The 15871-nt window shown below is 36.7% G+C and overlaps 2 protein-coding genes and 1 pseudogene across 3 annotated transcripts; 2 read left to right on the forward strand and 1 right to left on the reverse strand.

Annotated features, from left to right (window-relative positions):
* The first annotated feature begins 872 nt into the window (after nt 1–872).
* Nucleotides 873–3682, forward strand: ATMND1 (Mnd1 family protein). The gene is made up of 10 exons (XM_086233678.1): nt 873–1088; nt 1433–1513; nt 1882–1998; nt 2206–2244; nt 2352–2459; nt 2578–2640; nt 2729–2780; nt 2913–2957; nt 3060–3139; nt 3328–3682. Exons 1-10 carry the CDS (start codon nt 1086–1088, stop codon nt 3394–3396), a joined length of 657 nt encoding a protein of 218 aa, XP_086089804.1. The 5' UTR covers nt 873–1085; the 3' UTR covers nt 3397–3682.
* A 4167-nt stretch (nt 3683–7849) lies between these two features.
* On the reverse strand, nt 7850–11124 carry LOC147293133 (uncharacterized). Its single transcript, XM_086231013.1, has 3 exons — nt 11082–11124; nt 8228–10662; nt 7850–8080 (listed from the first exon to the last, which is right to left on the reverse strand). Exons 1-3 carry the CDS (start codon nt 11122–11124, stop codon nt 7850–7852), a joined length of 2709 nt encoding a protein of 902 aa, XP_086087139.1.
* Nucleotides 11125–11208: 84 nt separating this feature from the next.
* On the forward strand, nt 11209–13322 carry LOC147293134 (ribosomal RNA small subunit methyltransferase pseudogene; annotated as a pseudogene). Its single transcript, XR_015120240.1, has 3 exons — nt 11209–11245; nt 11871–12118; nt 12361–13322. The product of XR_015120240.1 is annotated as a ribosomal RNA small subunit methyltransferase pseudogene (transcript).
* The last annotated feature ends 2549 nt before the right edge of the window (nt 13323–15871 follow it).

Here is a 15871-nt window from a genome sequence, read left to right on the forward strand (position 1 = left end):
TTAACAGATATGCTATATTGTAAGTTCTTGTTAAATAATATATGAATTTGAAATCTTTTTCTTTTAGTGGACAAACTTGAAATACCCCTTATAGTTGGTGAATATATTTGTACTTGAGTCAAAAGGTGACTAGTTACTATTTCAAAATAAACTTAAATTTATTACACCATTTCATATCCTATCTTGAAGATTTTATTTCATTTCATGACTTATTTATAACTGTTAAATTTTTATCGAGCAAGTGGTTAAGCTTTGAGTTTTAATAACTAGTGGTGGATCTAAAAATTTGTCTTTATGAAGACGTGATGAAGAATAATCATAGCATTTAACTTTATTATTATTATTATTATTTCAATAGAAAGAGGGATTGAATTTGACTGCAGACATGCAAATTCTACGAATTTTCTAATTGGAGTACCCCCCAACTGCTTATGGCATTTAGCTTAGAAATTGGCTCTCTAAAGCATTTTATCAAACAATTTTGTCACACCCCTTAAGGACAAAAATCATCAAAGTTAAGGATAATGGTCTACATCTAATGGAGCAAAAAGTCGCTTAATGGCATTAATTGGAGTACCCACCGACTGCTTATGACATTTAGCTTAGAAATTGGCTCTCTAAAGCATTTTATCAAACAATTTTGTCACACCCCTTAAGGACAAAAATCATCAAAGTTGAGGATAATGCTCTACATCTAATGGAGCAAAACGTCGCTTAATGGCATTAATTGACCGCTCAATAATACATACATGTGCATTATTATTGTTCTTGACATTAAAACGGCAATATTGTTCTTGACATTAAAACGGCATGTCGTATCGTAAGTGTTGTATTCAGCTTTCAGCAACAAGTAAATTTGAAATTCAAAGTAAGCAATGAGATTTCAGCATACGAACTAGAACACTGAAAATATTATATAAATATTTCCCGCCAAACCAGACGCTTCTTTTTAGCACTTCAGAGGCTTCTTCTTGGTTCAGAGGCTTCTTCTTCAGCGAGGCACGAACTACAGCGATTCCTCCATTTTTGAATCTGATTCCATCCTTGTCTGTCTTAAGCTATTCGTCGTCTTTTAGATCGCCTCAATGGTAAATCACTCCCTCTAAACCCTAATTTTCATTTCAATTTTCCTGTATTATTTTCATTTTCCAATAGCATCAGATCTCTCAAATTCGTACCTTATTGCTCCGTTTGGTTACCGAGAAAATGCACGAAAGAGCAAAAATCAGTACAATTTCTTTTTTTTATCTTCAATTCTTTTTCATTTTTCCAATTAGTTATCCGTCTCATACAGAAATTAAGTGTGTTATGATTTTGAATCAAAGTTACTGCAAATTTCTCGAACCAATTTTAGCTAGAAGATAGTTATAATTTTTCTTCTGTTTATTTATTTATTTTTTGAGTTTTTCGCCATCTTTTGATTTCTGTACAGTCGAAGAAAAGAGGCCTTTCATTGGACGAGAAGCGTGACAGGATTCTTCAGATCTTTTACGAGTGTCAAGATTTCTTCCTTGTGAGTATTATTAATTATTATGCCCCATTGTTATAATTTGATGCATTACATATTAATTTACTCCTAACTTTATTTTGTAAGCCCCTTGTTTTGAATTTATTGCTATAATATTAAATGTGATTATTTTTATCCGTTTCTTTATGATTGAGAACACTGTTAATCATTTGGGCTTATAGTGTTTTTGTTATAATTTGATGAATCATATATATATTCACTCGTAATTTTATTTTCTATGCCCTTTTCTTGTTATTATTATTTTGAATTTATTGCCAAAATTTCAAATGCGATTGTTTTTATGCATTTCTTAATGATTGTGAACACTGTGAATCATTTGGGCTTATAGTGTTTTGTTTTGTTGATGGTTTCAGCTGAAGGAGCTTGAGAAGTCAGGACCAAAGAAAGGTGTTATCACTCAGTCTGTGAAAGATGTGGTCCAAAGTTTAGTGGATGATGACCTTGTTTTCAAAGACAAGATTGGAACCTCTGTAAGTAGATATCTGCTTCCACAATCTACATACATACATACACTTTTTGAATTGAGGGCTTAAATCTTTTCATAGCTCTGTTACACAAAATGGGTCCTCCTTATACTTGGCCAACACAAATTTTGCAGGGTGTTTTATTGAAGAAAATTGTACATACTTGTTTATTTATCTTGGAATTTTGTGATGTATATAGTATTAAAATTTCAGGTGTATTTTTGGAGTCTTCCTAGCTCTGCTGGAAATCAGGTAAATTCGATGTTTTAGATTCTAACCTCAATTCAACAGGGTAGGATTAATTTGTGCTGAAATTCCTATTAAGTAAATTCATGCTACTATGTTTTGTTGCTGGGCAGCTTAGGAATGTGTATAGCAGACTTGAATCTGATCTCCAAAGCAGTAAGAAGAGGCATGCAGAACTTGTTGACCAGTGTAATGCGCTCAAGAAGGGACGAGAGGAATCTGTGAGTTATTTTGAGTGTAAATTTCTTTCAAAGGCTTTAACTATCATTCTCTACTTTGTAAGACTGATCTATATGGTTATTATAGTTAGTATGCATCTGAATTTCAAATTTTTTCCAGGATGAACGAGATGAGGCCTTAGCTGAGCTAAAAGCCATTGAGCTAAAGTATAATGAGCTGAAGGTTGGAGTATATCCTAAACTTTTTTGATGCATTAAACAATATGAATGATTTGAATAAGATTCTGACTGCAGTCCATTGCCATTTTCAGGCTGAGATGGGGCAGTATGCAGACAATGATCCAGCTGCCTTTGAAGCAATGAGTTAAGGATTGCTTTTGATTCCTCAACCATAGTAGAATGTCACCCTTTTAACATCTAAGTGACATTAACTGCTAGATGTTTCACAACTTCCGGATGTTACACATACTGACCGTATTATAATTATATTGGCAGAGAACGCAATTGAAGTTGCCCATACAGCAGCTAATCGATGGACAGGTTTTACCTTCACATGTTTAAATCCATAAATTAGGACTAGTTGCATTCTTTTTTTTTTTTTTTTTTTTTTTTTCTGACTGGCCATGGTTTCAAACTGTACAGACAACATTTTCACAGTGCGTCAGTGGTGCTCAAATAACTTTCAGGAGGCCAAAGAGCAGCTTGAGAACATGTACAAGGAGGTAAATTAGACTTAAATGAGAATACAGGAATATACCATTTTATATTTAAAACTCATAAGCTTGGCATGCTGAGGTTCTCATTTGTAATGTCAGCTGAAAGCGTATGCTCCATTTGAAGCTCATCATCTAGTTCCCACTTCCCAGTTTCTTTCTGTTGTTTGAGATCTTGCTTTCAACTGTTTATGCAGATTGGAATAACAGATGACTTTGACTATCTCGAGATGTCACCAGTTCCACTGAGCTCAGTTGGCGATTAGGCGCTGAAAGGCAACCTCAGGGCGATATATGGTATGGTTTATGCTTCTTGAGGATGTCAAACACTACTAACAGATGAGTATGAAAACTGGAGACAAGCCAGATTGGACGAGGATCGTACAAACAGACAAGCAGAAATGTCACTGATGTTTGTAGTATAATTTCAGGTTTACTACTTGAATACTGCTGTCTCGGTTAGGTATATAAAATCATAATTGTAAGAACAGGGTGATATGATGCTTAATCACATCATGCAGGGGTTCAATATAGCTATGAACTCTTGGTATTTGACTGTGGGTACATGGTATTTTGAGGTGATAAGATGGAAATTATAAACTCTTGGTTTACAGGTGACTTGAAACATCTTGTATTTGTGTCATATAAATGCACCAACACAACACCAACACCAATGTCTGTTTGCCTAGCCTGCTGCATTGCATGGACTTGTACCAGGCTCTATGGCTTGGTTATGGGCCTGTCAATATTTCCTGGCCGTTTTATTATTGGCAGACTTTTCCTTACCCAGACCAGCTTCGTCTGGACAGAGATTTGGGCCTGAGTCTGCAAACTTCGGCCTGACCCACACACACACACTAAATTTTGCACCGACCTTTCTTCTTCTTACTCTTATATATTGAATAGATCGATCATATACTTATGGAAATTCCTAATTATTTCTTTGCAGACTTTTAAGTTTTAGGGTTAAATACAAAAATGATTCACGAATTTTACACTGATTCTCAATTTGGTCCACTAACTATAAAAAGTGTTAATTTGATCCACGAATTTTTCTAGTTGTATCAAAGCAGTATAAACGTTAATTTCCATTCGAAAATTAATGGAATTAGTCATATGAAATGTGATGAACGGACTAAAATGCCCTTGAAAATGTGGTCACTTGTTGTACACATGACCAATTTTCGTTAAATTTTTCGATAGAAATTAACGTTTGTACTGTTTTTGTACAACTTGAAAAGTTTGTGGACCAAATTGACACTTTTTATAGTTAGTGTACCAAATTGAGATTCACTGTAAAGTTTATAGACTATTTTTGTATTTAACCCTAAGTTTTAATATATCATTTCATCATATTGACAACCATTAAAAATGTAATAGAACCTTCCATTATCGAGATAAAATCAAACAGTTTTTTTGATAAAGCATCTCATTACATTAGATTAGCTAAAAGGCAGAGTAAATACAAAGAAAGAACCCAAAAGGCTTACAAGAAGGCAAAAGCCTACATAAGTGGAGCATCAAAGCCCACAGAAATTTCAAGTTCTCATCGTGTTGAGCAGACATTATAGCCACCAAACGGAGCCAGTGAGGTGTTGAAGGACTTAACGAATTTGTCGCGTTAGGGTCAACGATCCTACTAACAACTCTAAATCGAGGTCGATAGTAGCTCATAGTAGCAGATCGAGCAATAGTAATCGGTGGAAACATGACTCATGACTGGTACCAGCAGAAATAGTGTCAACCAAACACCTTGAGATGAAAGCTGCAAGATGCAGTAGGAAAGACTTCCAAAATGGAAGTATGGAAAAACTCTCACTATTGAGGGAGGAGAATATCCTTGAGTTGGGGGGAGAAAGGGAAGGGAAGGGAAGGGAAGGGGAGGGGAGGGAAGGCCAGCTCCCCTCACCCTCCCTGGAGTGTGCGATTGTAGGAGGGCTTGAGGAGAGAGAAGAGAGAAAACAGAGGTGGCGGCTAGATAAAATCAAACAGTTGAAATCTGTTTTGTTGGATTTGTGATTTGTATCTAAAAGAACAGGCTAGCGGCTCAATTATTTTTTAACTTTGGTACAGCTCAAAATTATTGAGGATATGAGTGGAGTCAAACGAATTGGGATTGAATGCTTCCTTCTGTACCCAAATAGAGCTTCTTTCTTATTTTGTACCCAAACAGGATTCCACACAAAATTTGAGAGAAAAAATTTCAATTTTAAATGAAAGATGAAGATAAAAAGTGACAATTGTTTTCAAAATAAGAAACAAAAATATGTGCAATTGGGTGAGGGAGTGAGCGGGGTGGGCAGTGTTCCCAAATTCCACCACTTTGGTTTACCCTATGTCCCTAACCACCCAAATGTTAAACCCTAATTGTAACAAATTATTAAATAGTCAGATACGAAGTGAGTTGCATCTTTTATCCATACAAAGTTACGCAGGCAGCAAGAGTGATAGAAATTGACAAAAAAATGTTAATGGAATTGACGTCGAGGATTAAAGTGACACAATAACTTGAGATAAAATTGAAGTGTAAAGTTAAAACTCGCTAGTTGGTCCTAAATAAGCTAGAGGGGGAAGGGGTGAATAATGAGAAGTGGGAAGACTGTTTTTATATTTTTTTAAAAAATTAATGGGGATGCAAAAATAATGTGGATGGGAAAATAGGACAGAGGGATGAGAATATAAGCACTCATGAGGTATACCTCATTTGAACCTGTTCATAACCATGTTCAATTAAGGTATGGCTTCACAAATTCAAAGGTCCATCACTAGCTCAGTTGCTAGGCTCTTCAAATTCGTTAGTCTGGCGTGTCATATCTCTTAAGAACCAAGTCATTCCTAAATTGTCCAGATTTCAAGCAACGGCCTAGTTTCTAGACCCTAGTTGGTTTCTACTTATGTCTATTTTAATTAAAGTCGAGAATGTTGACTAGTTAAGTACCTACAACATGACAAAGTGAGTGCATGAGAAAATTAGGAGAGCTCTGACACAATATCAATGCCCATGTGCTTATGGGTTGACCTTAGACATCATGTTGTGGGGTTACCAATGATATGGTCTCAATAATTATTAAATTAAGGGATTAATGCCATTTTGCTCCCCAGACTATGACACTTGTATCAGTTTGCTCCCCAGACTATTAATTTAGAAAAATAAGGACCTTGACTTTGTCAATTTAGCCAATTTAGGATATTCCGTCAACTTATACAATTTCCGTCTAAAATTCCGTTTGTGCAGAACCACGTGCTTTTCACATGAGTTCATTCTTTAGGACAAAATGGTCTTTTCCCTTCCATTGAGACCTGACCATGTTCCCTCCTTTATTTCCCTCCTGAACTGAACCTAGGGATTGTTCATTGGTTAGTAATTGAGGCCACATAATACGAATAGTCTACTGCTTCAGAAAGAAAGGGTTTGTTGGTTCTCAAGCTTGGAGAATCTTCTACGTGGAAAGTTTCTGAAGATGCCCATCAAGTTGAGGGACAAAGGTGAAGCTCCACTGTATTGTAAGTTCCCACTTTTCTCTTTTTGTTATTGTTTGGTTGGGGGCTGCAGATAAATTTGACCATAAAATTGTTACTAGTGAACAAGGAAGCCATAAAATTATTACTAGTTGTTTACAAAAAACAACTTACCAGGTAGTTGTGGCAGAACAAACAACGTTTATGGTGTTTAGTTTTTGCAATTTTTTGTTTGCTTTTGGTGATAATACTAAGTTTTATTTTTTGTTGATTTATTTTTTCAGGGGAATGTGAGGTGTGATTACTAGGAGTGGTACGACCCCCCAATTTGTGATTGTTCAAGATCCATAATACTTGGGTTGCTTAGAAAAAATAACAGTATGGAGGACCAACTGACTTGTCATAAAGCAAAGGAGAAAAAGCTTTGGTTTTGTTTGTTTTTGTCTTGGATGTTCAAATTGATGGGTGTCTGGGGGCCATTGGTGCATGGGTGACTTGTCATAATAATGTTTTTGTATTTTTTTTTTCTGGGCCATTGGTGTCGTTGTTGTCTTGGCTTAGGATTGGTGAGGTTTAGGATTTATGGGGTTTGTGGTATGTTTTTTGTATCACAGTTGATGAGTTTTGTATGCAAGACATGGTTGTTTGGGAATTTAGAAAAATGGATTTCGTTTGGTTTCTTTATTATGGGTTTCAATCTACATTTCTATGGTTACTAAAAATCCAAGGTTATGATGTAAGAAAGTGAATCAAAATCCATCCCAATTCCAATGAAAGTTTATTATTTGTACTGTGGAAAAATTATCATTATGTGCATTCCTACATTGACCTGTTTGTGCATTCCTACAATTTTAATCCAACCATTCACCTATAAAGAACATAATTGAACATAAGTAAACCTTCATAAGTAATCTTGCTTTCATTTCATAATAAGCCAAAAAGTGTCAGGTCTTATCAAAACAGGATCATATTGAAACTTGAACTTAGACATAGTTACAAAATAAGTTTCATACCCAAATTGAACCTAAACATGGTTCACAAAATAAGGTGCTTACCCATGGTTCACAAAATGACCAAATTGACAATAAACAAGGTTCACAAATGGGTTTGATACCCAAACTGACATTAAACAAGTATTACTACATGTCCAAAACATAGTAGTTCCACAAATCATGTCTAGGGTCTCCAATGTGATCCCCTCCTGGCAGCGAACTTGTACTTAATCATTGAGAAGCTCGTAGTTGCAGTTGGAGGCAGTGGTTATGAACTTGAAATTGCTATTGGAGGGTGGGGTTTGGAATTGCTAGTTGTAACTGGAGGCAAAGGTTGGGAATTGCCATTTGTAGTTGTAGATGGAGCCTTAGACTTGCTTGCTTGGTTCTCCCTTGATTTCCTAGCATTTTCTTGTCTCTCACTCGGTTGTCTTTGTGCTTGACCTTCAGTTGATTTTTTTTTCCTTGATTGCCTCTGTCTTTGAGTTTGAGTTTCAGCCTGCCCAAAACCATAAAACTTATCTATCATAGTGGAATTCATACTTAATAAATCAAGATCTCCTTATAGTATTAAAATGGAATTTATATAAGAGATCACATCATGGTTACAAAAACATATAGAACACAATGCACAAACATGTAATACTTGAGATGAGGATTGGGCATTGGTACTGCTACTGCCTGCTCCTTTTTTTGCACATGTTCTTGCATTATGACCTTCTTGGCCACAAACTCCACATGCTAGCTTCACAAAACATCTCCCCAGCTTTGTTGCTTTTCGACCTGGAAGCGACACTTGCTCATCAGGCTCTTTAACCCGCACCCTCTTGGGCCTTCCTGGTTGATTGTGATAAATAGGTGGCTTGATGGCCCTATGCTCAGTTCTGATCCAATACTCTGGACTAGGCATTGGTGATATATAATGAGAATAAGTTCTATCATATGCGTCTCTCTTATAATAAGGATGCACATATCTAATTGGGTTATGCTCTCTCCTAGCGATTGCTGCCATTGCATGTGGACAAGGGATACCACATAGATCCCATCTCCTACATGTGCATGTTTGTCTCTCCAAGTCAACCACAAACTGACCTCCATTAATGTGTAAAATCTGATATTTCCCTGCACCAGCAAAACTAGCAATACAATTGCCACTTTTCTCTATGTTCTTCTCAACAATGGAATGAATCTTTGGTCCAACAGGTTGTGTCCATTGAGCCTCTCTTTGCCTTGACATCCTTAGCATCAAGTAGGATCTGATCATCTCAAGCATTGTCAACACTGGTTTATCCCTTGCATTCAATATTACAGAATTAAATGACTCACACAAGTTATTAAGTAGTATATCACACTTTGGATCAATAGAAAAATATGACCTACTCCAATGAGATGCTGGCCTATCTTTCAACCAAATGTATGCCCTTTCAGATTCTTTCTCCAATTTATCCATTTCAACCTGCCACACTTGGTTGGTGGTTGCCCTTGCTGCAGCCCACAACCTTTGTTTCAATCCAAGCCCTACATGACCTGCAATTTTGAAATTATTATGTAGGTGCCGAACACAATGTCTGTGTTCTGCATATGGCATCAGATTCTCAATGGCATTCCCTAAGCCCTTTTGTTTATCTGTCATGAATACCCAACCACCTCCATTTTCTATCCCCACATAATCTTTGAATTGTCTCAAGAACCAAGTCCATGAATCTGTATTTTCAACTTCCACAATAGCATATGCTACTGGGAAAATGCTATTATTGGCATCAATGCCAATGGCAGTTAGAAGCTGACCTGGGTGTGGACCCTTAATATGGCAGCCGTCAAAACCAACAAAAGGCCTGCAACCCTCAATCAAACCCATTTTACAAGCTTGGAAACATATATACATTCTCTGAAAAATAGGATCCTCACCTCTTAACTCTGTCTGGATCACAACAGTGCTTTGTGGATTTTGTCTCTTGAGCTCTTCAGCATAATCCCAAAGTCTAGCATATTGTTCTTCAATGCTGCCCATGATTCTTGTTTTAGCTTTCCTCTTTGCTTTATACACTTGATTCCTAGTAACGTCAATACTGTAATTTTTCCTCACAGTCTCCACGAAGTCCCCCACTTTCCACTTGGGATTCATCCTCAATTCTTCATCATATCTATTCGCTAGCCAACTGGCAGTTGCAAACTTGCTACGCTGCTCCCTTGAACATACATGCCTTTTTTTGAAGGTTCTAATCACAAATGTTGTAGACCTTCTTTGTCTACATGCATACACCAACCAAGGACAACTGCCACCTTCACAAGCACCTTCACACTTCACCCTAACTCTCCTAGGGTCATTCCTTATGAACTTAATCTGCTTACCTATCTTAATGCCATACTCTCTTATGGCCTCTGTACATTCTTCCTTACTAGGAAATGTTAATCCCAACTCCAACTTTGGATTCCTTAAGTCAGTTTCCCTTCTCCACACTCTCAATTTAGGAAGTTTTTTCTTGGGCGGCCTATTTCTCACAGCATTTTCATCAGATCCACACTCATCCAAGCTATCAAATCCATCAGAGTCAGATTCAATAGGCTTACCCTTTCCTAGTCCCAAAGCTTCACCTATTCCCATATCAGCATCTTCATCTTCAGACTCATCATCTGCTTCTGCATCTTCTTCAGCATCAACATACTTATTGAACAACTCATCATCCTCTTTGTGATTATCTTGCTCATAATCACTATCCACAAAATCATCATCCTTTTCCACAGCATCATCATCATCCTTTTCCACAGCATCATCTGTATCCTCAGTAGTAATTGGCTTAATATAGACCACAACTCTGCCACTATGGATAGTGAAACTAATGCACTCAAGCAGTGTTTTATCACTAGTCACATGCACCATACCCTTTATTGGGTGTGACATATAATACTCTACTTCTTCCCCTTTGTACCCAAGTTGGTCAGAAAAATCAAACAAGTCTACCAATGCCACATAGTCAACATTCATATTATCAGCCCATTTGACTTTACCCCCATTGTATAAGCTATTACTAATAAATTCACCACCAAAATGCAATTCAAAAGAGAATTTATCTGGATCAGCTGCAACATTTAACCAAAAGAAGTAGTCAACACAAGTATACTGAGACAATCTACTGCATATATATATATATATTCTTGATTATTATAAAAATCTACTGAAGCACCTAATTAACTATTATAATTTCTGGCGACTTCTATTCATTGGTACAGATTTAGCTAGCATATATTAAACCAATATAATATATATATCATTTAATAATGCAAAGGAATAATTGTTTATTCATCTCTCTGCTATATCTGCAGCCCCCAACCAAGTCGAAATATTGATTTTAAAGCAACCATGATTTTAAAGTTACCATGATTTTAAAAGCAGAACAAGTCGAAATATTGATTTTAAAAGCAACCATGACAATTTTATGGTCAAATTTATCTGCAGCCCCCAACCAAACAATAACAAAAAGAGAAAAGTGGGAACTTACAATACAGTGGAGCTTCACCTTTGTCCCTCAACTTGATGGGCATCTTCAGAAGCTTTCCACGTAGAAGATTCTCCAAGCTTGAGAACCGACAAACCCTTTCTTTCTGAAGCAGTAGACTATTCGTATTATGTGGCCTCAATTACTAACCAATGAACAATCCCTAGGTTCAGTTCAGGAGGGAAATAAAGGAGGGAACATGGTCAGGTCTCAATGGAAGGGAAAAGACCATTTTGTCCTAAAGAATGAACTCATGTGAAAAGCACGTGGTTCTGCACAAACGGAATTTTAGACGGAAATTGTATAAGTTGACGGAATATCCTAAATTGGCTAAATTGACAAAGTCAAGGTCCTTATTTTTCTAAATTAATAGTCTGGGGAGCAAACTGATACAAGTGTCATAGTCTGGGGAGCAAAATGGCATTAATCCCTTAAATTAATTTTATAAAATGAAGTTAGGCAGTGTTTCGATAATGACATCAACTTAAATAAACAGTAATTTAATTAAATAAGTTGGGCTGGCAAGATTACCTGACTGAAGAGTGAAGACCTTCTTGGTAATACTTTTATAAAGCATTAAGAAGTCTAATTAACAAAATATCAATCTAACAAAATTTTGACAGATGACCTGTGTAGCTTGAAAGATGACCCTTTAAAAACTTCAAAATTACCTAGCATTTACCCCTCTAGAATCGAAGAGCTCGTCACTACAATCACGTGATCGAAAACGGATCATCGACCCGAGCTATAGAACTTAAGATATGGAAGAAACAAAATTTGAATTCCTATAAGAATTCCGAGGCATATCCTTCCACAAGTCTAAAGGTCAGCACATCCTGAAGAACCCATTGCTGGTGGACTCCATAGTCCACAAGTCAGGGATCAAGAGCACTGATGTCATCCTAGAGATTGGTCCTGGTACTGGTAACCTCACCAAGAAGCTTCTAGAAGCTGGTCCTGGTGCTGTTGAGATTGACAGTCGCATGGTTCTCGAGCTTCATAGACGATTTCAGGGGACTCCATACTCCAACCGTTTGCAGGTACGGGCTTTTCGTGCTTTTTTTTTTTTTTTTTTTTTTTTTTAAATTTTGTGTTTTTTGTTTTGTTTTTTTAAATTTCATTTATCGAGCATTGAGATGAATTGGGCATTAGTAATTTTCGAAGCCCTTTTAAGGGAGTGATTGTGATTAGCGTTTTAGTGAATATGACAAATTAGAAACAATGCAAACAAGTAATTTTGTTGTAGCAATATGAATGCGTTGTTGGTGTGCTATTTCCACAGGTGATTCAGGGAGATGTGCTCAAGACTGAGCTTCCCTATTTTGATATATGTGTGGCAAACATCCCTTATCAAATCTCCCCTCACCTTCAAGCTATTGAATCACCAGCCTGCTTTCAGATGTGTCATTATAATGTTCCATAGGGAATTTGCAATGAGACTGGTTGCCTAGCCTGGTGACAAGCTCTACAGTCGACTCACAGTTAACACCCAACTCCTGGCTCGAGTCTCCCACCTCCTCAATGTTGGAAGGAACAATTTTCAGCCTCCGCCAGTGGTAGATTCCTCTGTGGTTCGAATTGAGCCCAAGAAAAAGCGTGAGGAAGTGAATCTGAAGGAGTGGGATGGCTTTTTGCAAATTTGTTTCAATAGAAAGAACAAAACACTTGGTTCAATTAAAAAAAAGGCAGAAAAATGGTGTCAAGTTGCTCGAGAAGAATTATAAGACTGTGCAGGCGCTTAATCTCAAACCAGCCCAAAAGGGTGCCATGGAGGATACTAACGACGAGGACATGGACATGGACATGGACATGGATAATGATGATGATGATGATGATCATGATGATGGAATGGAGGTGGAGGATAGTAATGCACAAGAGGAGGTATCTGAGTTCAAAGAAAAGGTTTTGAGGTTGTTGAAGAAGAAAGGTTTTGAAGGCAACATGTCTTCCACACTCTCCTTACAGGATTTCTTACTCTTGCTTTTGAAATTCAACGAGGCTGGTATACACTTCTCCTGATTCTATGACTCAGTGTTGTCTTTACTATATGCTTTGTGAGAATTTTTAGTTTCAGGGGTCATGATTGTTAGATTTTTTGTGTATATTGAATTTTTTTTTCCTGTTCTGCTCTTGATACTCACATTGTGCATTGTGATTCTCTGACCTTGAATTATTGTACAATGCCTACCAAGTTAAGTTGGTGAACATAATGAACTCCATCACTGTCATATGTTTTACCAGGTAGAAAACTAATTATGAAGGATGTCATGGTCATTTGCAATTGTCATGTAAACTAGAATTAAAATAAATTTAACTAAGAAAAAGAAGCCCCATTTCTGATGATGCCTCTGGATTTTATACTTCTATCAGAAATTTTTGTGCAAATATTATTAAAAAGCACTGCCTTGGGCGGTTGTTATTGGCTTTGGTTTCCGTAAGATGGTATTTGCCTCCCTACTACAGGAAGGTGGGAAGGTCCATTTACAAATATTGATCCTTTGGTGCGTCTTGGAAACCACCCTTAATTTACAATTGAAGCGTCTTGTGGTTTTTTTTGTTTTTTTCCTCAGAGAATTTGACGTTTTAAAACTTGTGGTGTTACGTGACCAGTTGTGAGAATTACCTACATATGGAATCTGGACAAGCATTTTAAAAGTGTTTAATTTCTATGCTTGCCTAATTTAGTGCATATGCATACATTGTGGAGCACTGAGAGGATTTTGTTGGAGAGAACCAACAGCAACCTGCTGCATTGAGTCCAGTGAATTCCCTTGTAATGAATCCATATTAGGCTGCGAGGAATTCATCATGTTCTGCTGTGCTATTGAAACCCCAGATAAAGACACAGGATTTTGCTGCAAGCTGGTCAAATTTTTCTGGTGCATTGTTGCCACAGAACCTTGTAAGTTCATTGATTGCAATTGAGGGTTCATTTGATTTTCATGAGACTGCACCTCAGTCTTTTGAGATTGTGACTGCTGCATGGAGTGCAATGAGATGGGGGGAGCTGCCCTTGCTGAAGAGAAGAGACTGGCTCCCTGGGTCTATTTGTATTAATAAAATTTACTATCTGCTTCTTGTAGGAACCCAATTTCTCTTTAAAACCAGGGCAAATGTTACTTTTTGAAATCTGTAAGTCTGCTATGAGGCGCTCCAACATGTTCTTTAACATTTTCAGCTTCTCCAGCTGCTCTAGTTTTGGTTGTTGTGGAAGAGATTTGTGCTGGAAAGCAGAAAAAAAAGCAGAAATGAACAAGGGCAAGAACAGTAAAATATGTAACAAAACTTTGTAGAAAATGATGTTCGAAGCATTGACGGTGACATAACAAACCCATGTAGACAGACTACACGGTGACATAATACGTGAAAAATACAGAATAATTTGTGATAATATGGGAATAATATGTGTTAGTATGAGATTGATATGCGTATCATTGAAAAATACGTCTATATATATGTTTGGATTGAAAAATGCGCATTTTTTTTCTATATTTTTTGAAAAATACGGAAACGAAAGTTTTTCTTAAAAAAATTACGTACGTACACTTATAATATGCAAATTTACTAACTATGGTTAAGAGTGCTTAAAGAGTAATTAAAGATCACCAAAAGACGTAGTCACGCAGGCGCAAAGATAAATGAGGAATGCACATGCAGATAGCCTATGATTATGATCTTAATTAGATGCATAGGTAAGGCCAACAGGCCACGCTTCAATACATATGTATACGTACGCATGCCAATAAGTTTCATTGTCAGACACTCGATCAGCTTTATTCAATAATTTTATGCAGCATACTTGCCAAATGCAATTAAAGGATCAATATATGCATCATGTCACTTTTATCTTTTACACAAGTTATATCAGAACATGAATTGTAGGCTAGCTATTATGTAACAACTTTTCTCAGTTGAGCAGAATTAACAATTAATGCTACGCTCACTTAATTTATTCATGATCATGTTCAGTATGCATACCAGGGATATTTGAACAAAGTTATTGAGCTGGAGAAGCAAAAATGTAGGGTTTGGTGCTGACTAGTGAGTAGTGAGTGTAAAAATGAAACTACTTATGCAATGAAACAAGGCTTCAATATTATTCTAGACATTGTTCCTAACTTTGGCTCATGCAATTGCAAACCAACAGATGCATGCTATCAATTAGTAATATAATTAATGGTTCATATATTACGATAATCGTTTCATTGAATTGTTACATCAAATAGTTAAAGATCAATAGAATTGTACTTTCTCGACATCAAGCAATGGCTGCAACCTTCATATATGTTATGTGTAATGGCTTCAACTCCCTTACAAGGAATCTTGAAGCTACAACACCTGCTGCTCCTGCTGTTGCTGCACAATGGCTGGCTCCTCCTGCTGCTACAATGGCTGGCTCCTCCTGCTTCTGCACAATGTCTACTAAAGTTCAATCATTCACACAATTAATTCTAAGTTTATTTATAAAAAAAAATTAAAAACTTCATGGGAAATGCTTTTCAATGTTCTCTAGTTAATGGGAATTGAAGAAAGGACTTGTACCTCATCAGTCATGTATCAATTAAGCAACCTTAATTACCACCTTGGCTTCGATCAGTTGGCCTTTGTTCCACTCATTTTGGGCATGATCAAATTATTTCTGATCGATAATAATTAATATGAAATAATCAGTACTTACAAGAATGTACTGAACCCGGCCAGATTCGAGTATCGTGTCCGATTATCAATACACATCGTTACATCAAGTATTTTAAAATAAAGAAAGTGAAACCCGGAGCCCAACATATAAAGTA

This window comes from Dryas octopetala, chromosome 2, assembly GCF_963921425.1.
Source record: "Dryas octopetala chromosome 2, drDryOcto1.1, whole genome shotgun sequence".
Taxonomy (NCBI): Eukaryota; Viridiplantae; Streptophyta; class Magnoliopsida; order Rosales; family Rosaceae; genus Dryas; species Dryas octopetala.